This window comes from Convolutriloba macropyga, unplaced genomic scaffold, assembly GCF_964194025.1.
Source record: "Convolutriloba macropyga unplaced genomic scaffold, txConMacr16.3 SCAFFOLD_5070, whole genome shotgun sequence".
Classification (NCBI taxonomy): Eukaryota; Metazoa; Xenacoelomorpha; order Acoela; family Convolutidae; genus Convolutriloba; species Convolutriloba macropyga.
This window is the reverse complement of record NW_027452731.1, coordinates 2045-18656: the sequence shown is the minus strand read 5'-3', so window position 1 is coordinate 18656 and position 16612 is coordinate 2045. Positions and strand designations below refer to the sequence as shown.

Genomic DNA, 16612 nt, shown 5'->3' with positions numbered 1-16612 from the left:
ATGCACGAGCAATGCGTTGTAGCGTTTTCTGGGTATCGCGGAACGGATCCAGGACGTTGCCCGTCGGATTTGATATCCCATATCAGAGACCACACTTCGCTTTAATCAAAGTGATCGTCTCTGCTCTGCATTGTGTGCGGATAAACAGTCACTACTCACAACTGCACAATTGCATGATGCCTGCCGTACTTGTTTGTGGCGGACTAACAATTGCATCTCCATCGCCACTTGTGGGTGCGCCTTGGATGGTGAGGATAATGTCTCTGCATACTTGTATAGGACGTCTCTGAATGAACCCCATGCTTGCAGTGCCAACGGTCTAACATTTTTGCGTCCAGTACTGAATTCATTGCAGAAACGAAGAAATGTTGGTGCATGGTGTTGGGCTCAACACACTGGTGACTTGAAGTGAGTACAGGAGGCACACATGCAGTACAGGTGAGTTAGGTCACTGCATGAATGCTGCCTCCCGATTCCACCCTGTTCTCGGAACACACGCGATCTACTTTGGGCAGGCGCAGCATTGCTCTACCTGGTGCCATCTTGGCAGGCGCGATACCGAGCGCTTTCTTCAATTTCTTGAAGCACTGCTGCAGCCTCCCGCCCCACTTTTATCGCCTTTTCTTCTTCTAATCGAAAGTACTCCACGGCTCTAACGCGCTCAGCATCCCTGAAAGTGCCGACACACACAGCAGTGCTTCGCTGAGCTCGGGATATGAACAACATCGTGTCACTGCACAGCAAAGTTGACAAAGCTGATCAGCGCTCACCTCCTCAGTTCATCCTCATCACACAAGCAATGTACGCCTTCTTCAGGCATTCCACCTGGGCAGATGATATCAGTGGTGACTTCATTGAGTCACGGACAAAGCAGTAGACGTACTACCCAGCAAACTGCAGGTGCCTGACCCAGACCCAACACAACTTGAATATCGTGAGGCTCGTGCCTTCACAAGAGGACGTCCCCGGCTGCTCGTTATCACCCGCAGTTGGCACCTGAAGCAAACTTCTGTCCAATGCGCTTTCATCATCTGTGCTACCAAGGTTCTCCGATCCACATTTTAGAATAGCGGATGGGTTTACCATGAAGTCTGACCGCCAACGACGGGCCGTTTGTTGTTACAGTGGGCAGACGGACAAAAAGACGCTTGTTGACTGCTGCTCAGCGCGAGCCCGCCCCACCCGCGCTACCTGAAAACGAAGATGGGAGCCTTGAAAGTCTGGTTTGAGGACTACTCTCCGGCAGTTCGACACCTGTGCTCCGAGCTTGTGCCTTCTTGTCTGAACGTTGCTTCTGTCACATGCAAAATATGCTGCCGGCACGACTCACAGTCCACAGACCACAGTCGTCACAGACCACACTCACCGGCTGGTATCCCCTAAGGACCGTACGCTAGAGAGGAGATACGAGTACAGTAGGCTATTCAATTACTAGCTCACGAGCGCGGCGCGGCCTGGCTGGGCCGGGTAGGGCTTCTACTACTAGTGTCTAGCTAGAGTACGGCCGACAAGCGGGACTGCAGGGGGTACGAGTACAAACTACAATATCACTAGGTAGGTACGCCGTACGTAAAGTAGGTACCCACTACCCCACGTACGACGTACGTACTCTACACAAAGCTGCGCGGCCTGCGGGTTATCCCCACGTAGGGTACCTAAGTAGGTACGAGTACGACCATTGTATACTCATGTACTGTGCTGTGTGCATGTACGATCATGCACGATCGTGCACCGCGCGCGGGGCACATATGTAATTGGTGTATGTTAGAGCTTGTACACGTGTACTAGTACGAGTACTCAGGCAGGGTTTTTAATTTCGACCGACCTTCCTGTTCTAGCTCCCGCGGCCGGCCCCGGGCGGGGGTGCAGATCGAAAAGAGTACTGCGCTAGTAGTACTCGTACTCATATTATATATGTACATTAATTTTGCAAATTTATTATATGCGCGTGCCGATCGAAGAACCCTTTAATGCAAGCAGTTAGCAGGGTACCCACCTACCCACCCTAGAGCTGCCTGCCCTACTTACGAGACGTGCACGCACGAGTATTCATTGATTAATATGAGTATAGTACGTGTACAGTACGAGTAATAGCCCTATGCGCCGCTAGGCCGGTAGGTAGGGTAGCTGAGGGTAGGGTAGAGAGGGAGTAGGAACGGTGTTCATATACACTATATAATATTAGGCGGGTGTGCTCCCGGGGGTTTAAAAAACGATAGGCGGGTGTGCGAAAGTCACCTGGCTTAGGTCGCAATTTTCCTCAGAAATTGGGGGGGGGGGGGGGGGGGGGGGAATTTTCTCACACGGGGTACTTTCTCCACTAGTTTGCTCACCTCATCCCCAGTAATTTACACAGTGCATATGTCCCCGGCCACGGTTGACATTGACATGTAGCCAACGGTCGATACTTGGCAGGCCGCATACCAAACATGCACCTAGAGGCCTCGAACCTTAGAATACTAAGTTCCGGACGGTAGTCGGTACCGGAAACCCTGATTTATGCACCAGATTCGTCCTGGGGGCTGGCAGGGGAGGGGTATAGGGGATTCAACACGGCCTTGGGCCTCTGCACTTGTCCATAGCCTATGCCTGAATATGGCACGGCTTGTTCCGCCGTGGTGTAATAACCATTCATGATGTTCTGCCAACAATTCAGTCCTATGCATTCAGTACACACTGCATCTTGAGCAGCCCTATCCCAGTACTTAACATTTCACATCGGTCTGTGCCGTAATTATTGGGGGGGGCGCCCCAATCCGGGGGGGGGCGACCTAAACCAGCACACCCGCCCTATTATATCCTCATCAGAGTTCAGACGTTCAGAGTTCAGACTTCAGGGGCCCAGCCGGCCAGGCGGCCAGGCCTCAATCCTGAGCTAGCGTACGGGCTTCGAAGTGTGCAGAGAGAGAGATTGCTTCGAAGTGTGTACGTGTAGAATACTGCAGTACACGTGGTCGATGTGGGAACTGGGAGCGCGTTAACAGCACATGATGCACATGCGTGCAGGGTTCGGGGTGCAGGGTATGAGGCCTGGCTTGGTTTATTGAGTGAATGACTGTAATTACGGTACTGTAGTAGCAGGGTAGTAGTATTAGTAATAAATGTTGATTTATGAAAAACGAGCTGATGTGGCTAGCTAGGGTACCCTACCGCCTACCTACCATAGTGGATCCTGCCATTCCTGCCCTAACTCTACTAAAGACCAATAAGGCCTACTAATAAGGCCTAACTAATAACACCCACTTTACTGTTGACGTACCTGCCCTACCTGTTACTACATGTGACTTCTGGGCATGACTAGCTATTGACTACTAACTAAAGTCACTACTGTACGAGTAGGTACTGCATGTACTAGCTGAAAATGTCCTACGGGCATGCAGTGGGCACCGTAAGTTCGCCCAGGCATATCGCTATATCGCTATATATATATATGGAACGATTTGCACGGGCTTGTGGCAGATGTCGCTCCAGAGAGAGAAAGAGCCAGCTCCCGTTTACCATATACAAGGAGTTTATGACTTGTTTATAAAGCCCAGACTGTTATTTACGTGGTATTTACGACTGATTACGCGTTTGGAATTCTGGTACTGTAAATGTAAACTGCATGTAAAGTGATAGTAACACCGAGTAACTGAGGGTGCATGCAGCATGTTACATGAGCTCGAACGTTTCGCTACCTACGTACGTGCGGCCGCTCCTCAACTGACGCCAGAGGTTGGAGACCCAAGTGCGTGAATCGACGCTGTGGTGGCCGGTGACGCCCGGACGGCGTTCAATACAGTCTGGATTCTTTGTTGACCTGCATCAGTCGATCGCCGCACGCTTTATTTCCCATGCACTAGCCCCGATATCCCTCTTCCATCCAGGTGTTTAAGGTGTAAGGTCTACTATCTCTCTGTCTCTCGGCGAGCACGAGCAGTCCGTGAAACTAGGATACGCTCGCACGTCCTGTGCTGGGAACAATGCGAGCCAATGCCAAGGAAGATGGGTCCTCCGGATCATTTGGCTCCATTAGCATTGATTTACAAGACGAAAATCTGTTGGCCAAAGCTGCACCCAAGAGGGGTTACTGCAGCCTAAGCTTGCGGGAGATCGTGCTTCTGGTGCTCCTTGGCATAGTTTCAATAACAGCACTGGTTCTTGCTGCAAAGCAAACTGGAGAGAAGCAGCTCCCTCCGTTCTGCCTGTTTGCTGTCGGGGGTGGATATCTGGAAGGAAGTGAGTGCTCCCTCCCCCCCCCCCCTTCCTCTTTTCCGTTTGACCCTTCCTCTTCGCCGATTTCTCCTACTTCTTGTTGTACGCAGCACATGCACGCATAGGTTGCCATGCAGGGGCTGACATGCATGAGATCTCCGTCCCTGTCTGTCTCTCTACAGCGGCATTTCCGCAGGAGGAACGACTGTCCTCTGTCGAGTGCAGTCGAGCCATAAAAGCCTATCTCACGGACGGACGGTACATGGCGGTAGGTCTCATTTTTTTCTGAACTGCGGGTGCATTTTGGTTCCTGCCACGGTGACTCCTTGCTGCTGTATCGCACTGCCGCTGAACTGCGTCCATTGTAAAACCTGTCAGGATGTAGAAACAGTTGCGAGCGAGGCTCTGGCACTTTTACAAGACATCAAGGCACCAGACACTGACCAAGTTTTGGTGTTTGATATCGACGAGACTGTTCTGTCGAATATGAAAGAATTTGAGCGCATGAAATTTGGCAAGAAGCCCTATGACGCTCGATGGGAGCGAGAGTGGATGGTGCGGTGCTGCCAAATATGTGTTTCATTGCATGCCAGTGCCTGCACAGTAGCCATGCATATTTGCCGCTGTCTTCAGGTCTTGCCATGCAGCCTAGTGATGTGATTGGAGTGCAGTTGCCTGACGATGTCTTGCCTTTTGTTGCCCACGCGGCACTTGTAGTTGAATGGAACGGCTCCAGCACTGCAGCCCATGCTCAAGCTCTACCAGGTGCTGATAACTTCTTGAATGCGTGTTCATGGATGTGATTGATTAAACTCGCATGCAAATATTCATACTTTCCATTCCGTGTGCTACCATGTTTGCAGGCAGCTTTCAACATGGGTTTCAGTGTCACCTTCATCACAGGCAAGGACTCCCCCCGTGCATGCAGCCTTGGGTATCTCCAATCCGTGATCTGTGTGCTATATATCAGCTATGCATGTCTGTCTTGCCTAGCCTGAGTGTGCATGCTCCGGTATCACAGGACGGGATGAAATGGCGCGGGACTCAACTGAGAGGAACCTCAAGAATGAGGGGTTTGGAGTGCAGTGCAGTGAGCCAAGGTGTGATGCATGTTCACTGATTCCTGCACATCAAGTTGCACCTGTGCCCTGATTCCCCCCCCCCCCCCCCCCCCCCAGTGTTTGTGCAGAAACAAACAACCCCAATCTTTGCAACATTGTCTTGTGGAAGCTGGAGGTGCTGAGCAGTGTGATGCACATGTTGATGTTGCCAGGAGTGAGGAGACTCCGTGCTATTTGCAGTTGGATCTCAGAAATGAAACTGACAAGCGCGCAGCTTCGGTACGGCCAGCCTTGGCTATATACTATTGCCCTACCGAAACGGATGCTGCGGAGGACAAGGGGCAAGGGGGGGGGGGGGGGGGGGGGCAGACACAGGACACCTCTGGAGTACCCGGTTGGAACACTCCACACGCATCAGTAGCCACATGCCGGGACCCTGATTTCATGCCAAGTATGGTGGAGTTTTCACACTTGCCGAAGTCGTACTTTTGCTGGATTCCTCCTTTCAGTAAACCGAACTCTTTCAGAGAGATGCTAATATCTGACTGTGCTGCATACAAGGTTTACAAGCCAGAGCGACGAGGATTTCTGCAGGTAGAATCTATCGCTCTGTTTGTCCTGCACAGTGCTGGACATTGTGTTGACTTTCTGTGCAGCATTCGAATGAGTATGCAAATGTGTGTTGCCAATGCTGCATTTTGCACCCATCCACCCAACCAACCACTCCCCCCCCCCCCCCCCCCCCCCAAACACAAACACACACACACACACACACACACACACACACATGGTGCATGCGAATGGCAGAGAGGGGCTGAGGCTTGTCAGTCTGTTTCTGGGACTGAACAGCTTCCACGCTTCTGTGCACAGGAAGACGGCTACACACTGCTGGCAAGTTTCGGAGACCAGTGGTCTGATCTCACCGGACCCAACAATGCCAAGGCGAATTTTAAGCTCCCAAACCCAATGTACTATTTGTTGTAACATGTTTGGGTGGTTAAAGCAGCCATGGCAGCTCCCCTTCCCATCCTCTTGCTCGACTGGGAACAAGGGGTGGAATCCGGAGACTGCCGGATTGTATAGAAACTGCTGCGCGCCTGTCTATGGTTTTGAGCGATGTGAGCTAGGTGTAGTGCTTGTAGCTGTCCACTTCTGTTTCAATGCACACTCTGCTGCATGTGATTGTGGTCGTTGCTACGCGCATTTTCTGTGTTTGCCCGTAGTTCAACATGCCCAGAGTGTACGCTGCTGCTTGCCTTGTCCATGAGACTGTACAAAGGTGGCGCTATTTTTCCGACTGTCAGCGCACAGGACAGCACCTGCAGGGCATGTAACACAGTACAGCACGGGCAACTGCATACCATGGGTGCCCTGCTGCTCACATCTCTTTCTTACACACATGCAAGCCGCTACAGCGTGCCTTTGCATTCCTCCAACTTGAATGTGCATTGCCGTAGATTGACCTGTCACATGCCAAAAGCTGGATACATCAGAAACAGATAATGAGGGATTTGCCCAGGCAGCCGCCCATAGAGTTGGATTGGCATCTACTGACCTCTGTACATTGCATCCGCAGCATCTGTCCAGGTGAAACAGGCCGATCCAAACGTTGCACCACCTCCAGCCCCAGGGACTCAATTAGTAGCTGCGCCATGCCCACATCCTGCAAAGGCATACACAGGTAAGTATCCTTCCCTAGAAGAGTAATTCAATGCAACCCTCGGAGCTTCAGCCCCCAACCACACTCAAAAACAAAGACCTGCACAGCATATAGGCGGTCCCGACGCTCATCTTCTCCAGAAAGAAACGCATAATTCAGTCGTACAGTGCATGATGACGTTGTGACAACACACCTGCCGCGCCCAACACAGGAAAGTGGCGTCCCATGTCTCCCCCATTCTCTGCGGGCAAGAGTGTGACATTCTGTCAAACCTGCAGGGGTCCCAATGTCTCATGCCTACATTTACATTGAGCGAACATACCTGTTGGAAGTACACGGAAAGCCAGTAGTTGCGGATTTCACGGTCAACCTTGTGAACTTGTTGCATTTGGGATTGCACACTGTCCAGCATGCCCGCCAGCTCTTCCGCATTGTAAGGGCATGGGCTTCCTCGCAAAAAAGCCTTAACCTATTGGCAATTGCACACGTCTTCAGTTGCACACATGCCGCGAGTCCCAATTTGTTGTTCAGGGGAGCAAGCGCTTGTGCTGGAGTTATAAGCCATCATCGGGCCGGGCGGTCAATAGCAACGTGTCATCGTGGAGTAGGGTTGCCCACCTGCCAATGTGCGAGCAAATCACCGTAGCGCCTGATCGGAGATGTAAACTGAACATAAGCCTCCAAGCCTAGACCAGAGTGACGGCCTGAACACCGACGACAGCACCACTGCAGTTGGCGGACGCTACAGACCATCTACGTGAACTTCCCTTTCTCGCAAACGCGGCCGTACCTGCAGCATCTGTAGAAGTTGACGAACGGGTCATCCGTCGCCTTTTTGCTACCTCATGGCATGGCCCTGGTGGAATATTGGCAAGGTCCTCTTGGCTGGGGAGGACTACATCAGCCTGCAGGAAGTCAGAAAGTAGTTCAAGAGAAGACTTGTTATCATCGCATGCACCAGCTGCATACCTCCATTACACAAGACCATACACAGCGCAACTCTGGAATCGCCGGACCTGGCAGCGGTAAGGTACTGGGATGCGGTTGTCATTGCAGAAGTTCCCAACAACCTCGCCTGCCATCACCATCATTTCCGTCACCAGACTACCAGATGGGCTGTTTGTAAGTTCAGGTTCCACCTGCATTTTGAATTCAACAGCAGGGAGGGTGCCGGGAATGGAACCAGTTAGGACTCCCCACACAGTACCCAGATCTGTAGCGGAAAACAGCAAGTTCCTGGAAAACTAATCTCAAAAGGGCAGTAAACCAGCACCAGAATAATCGGTTCTTCTTCGGCCCCTTCCAGCTGGGTCACATGGACATTGCACTCCGGCAAATCAATGGATACTGCTCCGTTTCTGTCTCGGTAGGATGACCGACGCTTGGCAGCATTCTGAGCGAACAACAGGCACACATCACACTTGTCACCCTGGCTGGCTGAACAGTACCAATTTGACACTTGAGGACCTTGAAATGGTGCGCTATGAATGTAGGCTCACAGTAGACTGACTCAGCTGACTCAGGCTTGAATGACGTACATGTAACGCCATGATCTCTAGTTTGGCTCCGTTGTCCTCTGCACTCAGCAGCAATTCGTCCGCTTGGTGGTACGAGAGCCTGTGAAGGTTGGACTTACACAGATCAATGGGTTGCTGACCACATTAGGGGAGGACCTGGACAATTCAGGCAGAGCGCCACAGCCTACCTGTGTGTCGGCATCACTGTGGACGGTGTGATTTCCATTTCTGACAGACTACCATCCGGCTCAACCACTGCTCCAATGCTCATCTGTGGCAGCATCAGCCAAGCACACAACAGAAGATACTCAACACGGACATTCACAGCCACAAACCAGCTACGCACATGCGTCACTCAAAGACACAACAGCAAGTCCTACCGCACAAGTTTCATGTCCTTGGCGGAGGCTGAAGCAGCCTTCTGAAACCAGGCCTGGGAACATTGGGATCTTTCCAGATGGAAGATACACAGTAGATGCGCGCCGGCCTGCCTCCTGCGCTCATATGGCCGGAATCAGGAGGGCCCGTACTGGTTTCAAAACAATGCCTGACTCTGTTGGGAAGGCAGAGTGACAGGCACAGCCACACCCAGATCTGGGAGGCTGAAGTGGGCGGCATGCATGTGCCATTTTACCGTTTCCATTGGATCCCCGATATTCAGCCACCGTGTTGGATCCGCAATGTGTACCCACACACGTTCACGCCCATCCTCAAGCCATTCCACTGAGAGACCATCATCGATCTCTGTGGTAGATTCGGAATCGATGGTAAGGATCTGGTAGGCATACAAAGATACCGTGTCACTTCCAACTGTCAGTGGTAGGTAATAATGAGCTTACAGGAAGACTTGGCTTCCGCGGGGCACCAGTTCATCCGAGTTCAGATGCGGGTGGCCGACGTAGGGTGTTCATGGGATAAAGTCAAGGCAGCTGATGACGTGTGAAAGACAATGATGGGAGGGCTACAGGAAGTGCAGTGTCGAGAGGACACCTTGTGGTTTCTGAAGTCTCTTCTGGTTGAAGCGTCGAGGTCCACTGGTGCAGTGTTCACCACTGTATCAGCAGCTTCCAGGCATTCTGGCGGGAAGGTCTGGCAGCGGAGTTGTCGATTCAGTCTCAAGAAGATAAGGCAGAGTTGCAGCTGGATAGCAGTAGGAAATGAGTGTTCAGAAACTTACCGTGGGTATGTCTGAGCGCTGGAGGACCAGGCCGCCATCGTAATGGGGAGCGAACCCCACATCAATGAGTGCCTGCGCTGCCATGTCTGGATGGGAGTAATACCCAACAAGTTGTAACGCCTGCGTGGAAGAGGCCCGGGACTCTTCAGTAGCTCACCGTAAGGGCAGGAACGATAGAAGCACATTCACTGCGCCTCCCAGGGCATGTGACAAAGATGCCCGGGCATCAATGTGGCACACCAACTGGGACGCATCGATGCAGAAAGGATGTCAAACAGGGCGCCGGATCACGAAACGCAACCCACCTCAGACGCGAATTGGCGCTGCTCTTCCGTCTCACGGTAGAGTGAGTAAGCCTACAGCCACAAAGAAACCCCAATAAAAAGCGTTCTCCATGTCAGATGGCCATGCATAACAGCAACAATGAGTAGCATGTATCAGGCATAAATTCAACAGGTTGCATTTCTGACAAGATGTAGAGCAGCTTGTGTTTCCGTTTCAGAATTACAGTGCATCCGGGCAAATGAGCTTGGCCTCGCAATAGGTTGTGCACACGATAGCATCGCTCACCTCAAGAGAATGTAGAATATCAAGACATGGCCCGGCCAACAGTGTCTCACGGGATGGCTTCTCAGCGCGAGTCAAGCTGGCAGCACCGCTGTGGCATGCTGCCCATGCAGCCAACTGATGCTCTTTAGCTTTCTTTGCATTCACGGCCTCAAGTCTTTGTGTGACCGAAGCTGCATCTCGAGGCTGGAAGACCGGCGGCTTACGCCCTATCTGCAGGGCACGGCGCACAAACACACGCTGATGGCAAGCACAAGAGGGCACTGTGTGCCATTCCGTTCATGCCTGAGCACAGGTCCAGGGTATCAAAAGCATGGTTGCAGAGATAGATTGTTCTGCCAAAAATGCTGGGAGACCGTCTGTGACACAGGTTTCAACTGAGCTTGTTCCTGAGCACCTGCTTGAAGTATACTCGATTAGAAGTTGCAAAGCGGAACGCTTGCCACAAGCTGGCTGCAGAGTTGTCTCCGTATAGTTGTGTCGCCAGGTCTTCGACGTGGAGAGATTGTCCCTACACACCCAGGGGACTTCAGGACTGTGAAAGTGATCGCAGCTCTTTCGAGTCAAAGCAGTATGCGGGCATGGTCATGGAGAACAACGTTATTCATCGGATTGACAGTCAGGCCCTGACCTTGTCAAGCCGCTGCCAGACTGGCTCAGCATCTGGTAGATTAGGGGCTGATGCCGCACTGTACAACCGGCCGCAGTCTGATGGATCATAGCTTGTTCCGGGAAGCTTCAACACGACATCTTTTGGGTGCAGCCAGACTTCCTGCCCTCTCTGGTCAATCCCATGCCAGGAGGCCCCCTTCCTGACCGTGAGAAGGGCCAGCCCTTGCGAATCCGGCGTGGAGAATCCCACTATACTCCCCTGAAACAGGTTTAGGGAGGAAGGTGTCTCAGCGGTCTTGCAGACCATTTACCAGCTCGTGCAAACATGGCAGACATGCATATGTGTCTGAACGTATAGATTAAGGTTCCATGTTACCTCCGATGGCGGGGCATGAAGCAGTGACGGTGCAACAGTAGCCTTCCCTCTCGTGCTTTTCCTACAGTCCTTCAAGGCAGCCTGTGCGGCTCCTATGGCGGATGTTACTGACGATGCAGCAGACCATGGCAGACGTGTCACCTGCTGGCCTGCACTCCTTGAGGCTTGGCGGTGCTGTCTGGCCCAGGGCTGGACGATGGTACACATATCAGGTTAGTTCCTAGACAATGCGAGCCACGCAGGGCTAACCACGCAGTTTGCTGGAACTGGTTGAAGATCTCTCAGGTAGGAATGGGGCAGCAGCCACTCTGAGACGCCGGCTACCTGTGCTTGTGTTCTGTAGTTGTGACCTGAGATAGCAACATCGGCTGCAGCTGGTATAGGTGTGGCGGGTGTCCTCCCGCGGGCTGATGTCGCATTGCCGAAGGGCGAGCCTACGAAGCTGGTGCTTGCAGATGCTTGCGACATGCCAAATCGCGATGTCATCGGGCCAGATGCAGGAGATGGGTGTACGGAATATGACGTGCGTGGAGGAGAGGTAGATGGTGGGCCGGGAATATGATTGCTGGCCTCATAGGAGCCTGCATACGAAGCAGAAGAGTGGGTTCCAGGGCCAACGGCTCCTGAAACATGCACAGCAGGGTTAGCAAACTAATGTGGTTGTTTTTTTCCTGTCTCTGATCGGCAACTGCCAGTGATAGCCACGGGGTGGCCAACACACAGAAAACAACTGTTAACTCATATGGTAAAGAGAGAGAGAGAGAGAGAGAGAGAGAGGGAGGGAGAGGGAGAGAGACAGAGACAGAGACAGAGACAGAGAGAGACAGAGACAGAGAGACAGAGACAGAGACAGAGACAGAGACAGAGACAGAGACAGAGAGACAGAGACAGACAGAGACAGACAGACAGACAGAGACAGACAGACAGATTGACAGACAGACAGTGAGGCAGGGATTAGAGAGAGATAGAGATAGACAGACAGACAGACAGACAGACAAAGAGAGAGGGAGGGAGGGAGGGAGGGAGGGAGAGAGAGAGAGAGAGAGAGAGAGAGAGAGAGAGAGAGAGAGAGAGAGATCTTACAAAAGTATGATAGGCTGAAAGGATATCAAAAGCTTTCGTGCTTTTGTACTCCCGGTGAAAGTCAGTCAGGACCAACTCTGAAACTGCTCATCTCGTACTAACTCCATGCAGCACAATCTCCGCCAGTCATGCGGAGGGGTGTTGGGCACAGGTGTACCTTGGAAAAGAGGGGAGTCTGGAAGAAGACCAGTAGCCCCGCAGTTTCCTGAGTAGTTCGATGCAGAAACAAATTTCTGTGCAGCTTGACGAAGCCCACGCTGCATGATCACTGCGTGCTTTGAACTAGCTCCGGGAGAAAGGGATGGGTGGATCAAGAGGCGTGAGAGGTCGATCCTCTTGTTCCAGTGGCATCAGCTGGTGCAGAAGGTTCTCAGCATCGATGCAAGAATGGTATATTCGATTACGTTTCGGACAGCACGAGCGGGGGATGCTGGCCCGAACGCAATTCATCCGATCCTTCAGGTTCTCCGTTCTTGTCTCTCAGGCGGGTCTCAGCTGGCCGGCCAGCATTGATCCTCCGGCCGTCCGTCACACCCGGTGTGGTTTGACATCAGACATCCTGAATTTCGAGATCAGAGCGGCCGGCGCCGGCCGGACTCACTGCCGTACTCGTACTCTCCCTTGACAGTGCATGCTCGATAGATCGCTACCCTACCTACCTCCTTGCTACGGGCATGACAGCTAGGTACCCTAGGTGAAGGGTTGATTACAAGACCCGAAGGCAGCCACACAGCTAGACAGGGTTAGCACCCCGGCCACCTAATAAAGGTGATCGGGGTAACAAGTCCTTAAGAGCTTACGGGAAAGGGTAAAATGAAGCCAAGAGGAAATGCGTGCCCGCCACGTACCAACCCAACGGGATACTAGTACCGGGGGGGGAACCGGGGACCAAGAGGCGGGGGAAGACAGTACCCCCCGGCTAACCCCTGTTTCCGCAAGTTCCTTCAGCAGGGCCTGAAAGTGCCCACCGATGCGGCCACCTTCCTCGACAACACACGGAACCAGCCGATGACGGACGGCAACAGGCGCAGAGGAGCAGGCGTCAGCGTTAAGCTTCTGGTTTTCCTTGTCGCGAGCTGCCAGACCCGGCTTGGTAGAGCCGGCTTCCGCGGACGTATTTACGAAACCGGAGACCACAGAGCCATCGCACAGCAGGTGCCTCCCAGGGCCGTAAAAGTCCGCCCACCCCACATCGCAGGGGCGCGAATGGTCGCGCGGCCTAAGTCCTCGCAGCTCCCATAAGATGTCGTCCTTCTTAGCCCCACAATCCTTCAGAATGGACACTAAAATCTGGGCCAAACCGGCGTGCTGACGGTGCTTAGCATCACCGATGGGGCAGCGGGGAATATGGCGTTCAAGCTGAAGGGGGTCAGTAGCGGCCAGGTTGCAGGTGGGGCAGGCCGTGAGAGAGGGGGGCACAGGGCCCACAGCTGACAGGCCGACCGCACGGCGCAGAGAGGCGCAGAAGACTTCAGGGTGGGCAGAATGGGCCAGGCTTGTGTCGGGGGACAGGAAGGAGACGCTGCCAGGGCCAGACTGGGAGAGAAGTCTAATACGCTCAGGAACCGGGGCCTGGACGTAGATATCGAAAAACTCCCGCCATGAGAGCATGTGGGAGATCCGACGGGAAACATGATGAACACCCCGCGCATTGACAGCCGCGTCCCGCAGGTCAGGCAGGGGGTGCAGATCAATACGAGGGGGGGTGGCGGATGGGGAAGAAAGCAGATCGCCAGCGCGCAGGAAGGCCGGGCCAGCAGGCAGTATGTCGGTGGCCATTGCCACCTCCCACGGTCGGAAACTGCTCCACAGAGATCGCACCACGGCCACAGAGGCAGACAGGGATCGAGCCCAAGGGAATGTGGCAGCCACCGCCCCAGCCGGATCAGAGAGATAATGGGACAGGGCATCACAGAGGACCCCATTCACGCGAGGCATCTCACGAAGGCGGGCAGTAAGAGGGCCTGCGAAGTCGAAGAACCCCCCCACATAGTGAGCGACGCAATGGCGAGACAGCGATGTGACCGCAGCACCCCCCAACGAAACAGGAAGCCGGGCAGTACAGAACGCCCCCAGCTCCGCAGCACAGGACGAAACGGACTGAAAAGCAGCCAGGATGCGAGAGTCCTGGGCTCGGAAGAAGTCAGCCGCCGCATTGGGAGGGAGGCCACGCATAAAATGAGCGAAACGGGAGACCGCACACAGCTGGAGCAACCGCAGTGCCTCCGCGGGGTGCTCAGGGGACATACCGGTGACCAGGCCAAGCAAGCGGCCCAGCCGAGCAGCAGGCCCGCTCAGGGCAGACTGTAGAAACTCAGAATCCTGCTCCGGGTGGCGGGGGATGCCGAGACACCGGCTGAAGCCCTCGGTGACCACCGGGAGCAGAGAGCCATCTGCGCCGGTCGGAAGGGCAGAGGCAGCAGTATCTGCTCCGGGGGGCAGGCAAACCTCGGTTTTGCCCGGGCCCCAGCCAATTTGCAGGCCGACCGTTGCAAACAGGAGCTCCACAGATGAAAGGGCCCTAGCACAGTCCCCGGGAGGCCCCGCCGCAAACACGTCATCCGCGTAGGCAACCAATAATCCTTCTGCACCCAAAGTCTCGGCCAAACGAGAGTAGAGAGGGGCTACAGTAATACTGTACAACAGCATACCAAGCGGGTCTCCTTGCCGTACCCCACATTGGCACTGAATCGTAGCATACGGGGCGCCCGAAGACTCGTAGTCATACAGCCAGCACGGGGTAGGCCCGCCGTACAACATATCGTACAGCGGTAGCAAAGGATGTAGGGCGGGGGTACTCAAAAGAGAATTCCGCATGGCGTCACGCGATAGGGTGTTGAACCCGTTGCGGGCGTCCAAATTGAACACGGCCAAGCGTTGCGGGGTCCGTATCTCCAAGCACGCCTGGACCAGCCACTGAATCATGTCCGTACCGTGTCGCGTACCCACCGCAAACTGGTGGGGGCCGACCGACGCGGGAATGACATCTCGTACGGCGTACAAAGAGCAGAGGGCGGCCACACGTACCAGCACGGTACCAAAGGCGATCGGACGTACGGGGAGGCGAAAGTCCGCACCTTGAGCCTCCCGTAGGGCACGTACGTCCGAGGCATCCTTCTTCATCAGGGCGATCAGGGTAGCCGAGCCGAAGTAATCCTTAACGGACGGCGGTACGTCGGCGCGGGAGATACGAGTAAATACCCCGGCCATAGCCGTGGCACAACGGTCGTCAGAAACACCGGCCCGCAGATGCTCCACCCGCCAGCCGTCCCGGTGGGGGGCGGAGCGTTTGGGGGCCTTAGACAAGACGTACCGCAGGGACTCCACACTAACCGGGGGTCCCAGGTCCTGCGGCGGATCATCAGTAGCAGGCCCCGGGACAGCTAGCCCGGGGGCAGGAATTTCCGGAGGAGGGGGAAACAATCCACGCAAGGATGTTACCGTTTCATCAGTACACGGGGCGACCCCGTACGATTCTGTGAGGGCAGCAGCGGCCTTGTACCGCTGTACACGTACCAACTCCGCAGCGCGGCCGTGCATCCAGACGGCCGATGACCGCGGCACGCGGGTGCGGGGGGCCGAGGCGGCCACCGCCTCGCGCAGAAGAGCATCTAACTCACCAGCAGACCAGAGACGAAGGCGGCGGGAGCACTCGCGGGCCACTTGAGACGAGGAGGCGCCGCTCTGGTAGGGGTACTTAGTACATGCTGCAAAGGCCAGCAACGCATCAAAGGCCGCAGCAGCAGCAGAGTCCCCGCGGGTTGATGCCGCCATCTCCCACAACTCGGTCTCCACTGCGAGAAGCTCAGCTGGCAGGGAGCGGCAGGTAGTAGGAGTGGTACGAATGCGGTGGTCCCGCAAAAACGTGGCAACGTAGCCGGGCCGCTGAAGGCACCAGCGGAGAGCAGCAGAGTTCGGAGCCTGGGATGGGGCCGTCTCCAGCTGGGCGTAGACGGCCGCGGCGCTAGAAGGTAAAAAGAGCGAAGAAGAGGAAGAGGGGTCTTGAGAGGTAGCATTGGAAGTCGACGCAGAACAGGATCGCGAATGGCGCCGAACGACAGCAGCGGTGGAAAAGAAACCACAGCCAGGGCGGGCACACGCAGCGAGGCCACAGGAGGTCAGAGATGGGCGAAGCCCAGCATCTGTTGTCAGGCGACGGCGAAACGCAATGTGTCTAGGAGATCGCAAGTCTCGGACGTGGCAAACCAAGCGGCCAGGATTGCTGGCAGAGCGGGAGCAGCCCGGAACCGGGCAGGCCACGGATGAGAGCTGCATGACGAACGAAGACGGAGGCAGAGCCAGCAAACGCACCAGGTCCCAGAGGGAGGGGTACTAACGGCTGGATGCAAGCAAAGGGTGGAACAG

The 16612-nt window shown here is 54.5% G+C and overlaps 4 protein-coding genes across 4 annotated transcripts; 1 reads left to right on the top strand and 3 right to left on the bottom strand.

The window, feature by feature from the left end:
- Positions 1–208: 208 nt before the first annotated feature.
- LOC142357752 (uncharacterized) lies at positions 209–828 on the bottom strand (the record flags this gene model as incomplete). Its single annotated transcript, XM_075409295.1, has 3 exons — positions 771–828; positions 533–670; positions 209–340 (listed from the first exon to the last, which is right to left on the bottom strand). Coding segments are annotated over exons 1-3 (320 nt in total), but the record flags the coding sequence as incomplete, so codon positions are not given.
- A 3060-nt stretch (positions 829–3888) lies between these two features.
- LOC142357751 (uncharacterized) lies at positions 3889–6239 on the top strand. Its single transcript, XM_075409293.1, has 7 exons — positions 3889–4218; positions 4377–4462; positions 4573–4749; positions 5188–5294; positions 5468–5534; positions 5817–5849; positions 6126–6239. Exons 1-7 carry the CDS (start codon positions 3963–3965, stop codon positions 6237–6239), a joined length of 840 nt encoding a protein of 279 aa, XP_075265408.1. The 5' UTR covers positions 3889–3962.
- Positions 6240–6338: 99 nt separating this feature from the next.
- Positions 6339–8874, bottom strand: LOC142357750 (putative ribonuclease sll1290). Its single transcript, XM_075409292.1, has 11 exons — positions 8813–8874; positions 8621–8703; positions 8454–8532; positions 8189–8308; positions 7932–8054; positions 7706–7820; positions 7534–7619; positions 7238–7384; positions 7109–7156; positions 6811–6918; positions 6339–6718 (listed from the first exon to the last, which is right to left on the bottom strand). The coding sequence occupies exons 2-11, from the start codon at positions 8701–8703 to the stop codon at positions 6665–6667; spliced, it is 963 nt and encodes a 320-aa protein (XP_075265407.1). The 5' UTR covers positions 8813–8874; the 3' UTR covers positions 6339–6664.
- Positions 8875–8967: 93 nt separating this feature from the next.
- Positions 8968–10274, bottom strand: LOC142357749 (putative ribonuclease sll1290). The gene is made up of 5 exons (XM_075409291.1): positions 10180–10274; positions 9915–9965; positions 9610–9729; positions 9423–9521; positions 8968–9207 (listed from the first exon to the last, which is right to left on the bottom strand). The coding sequence occupies exons 3-5, from the start codon at positions 9691–9693 to the stop codon at positions 8968–8970; spliced, it is 423 nt and encodes a 140-aa protein (XP_075265406.1). The 5' UTR covers positions 9694–9729; positions 9915–9965; positions 10180–10274.
- Between the last annotated feature and the right edge of the window lie 6338 nt (positions 10275–16612).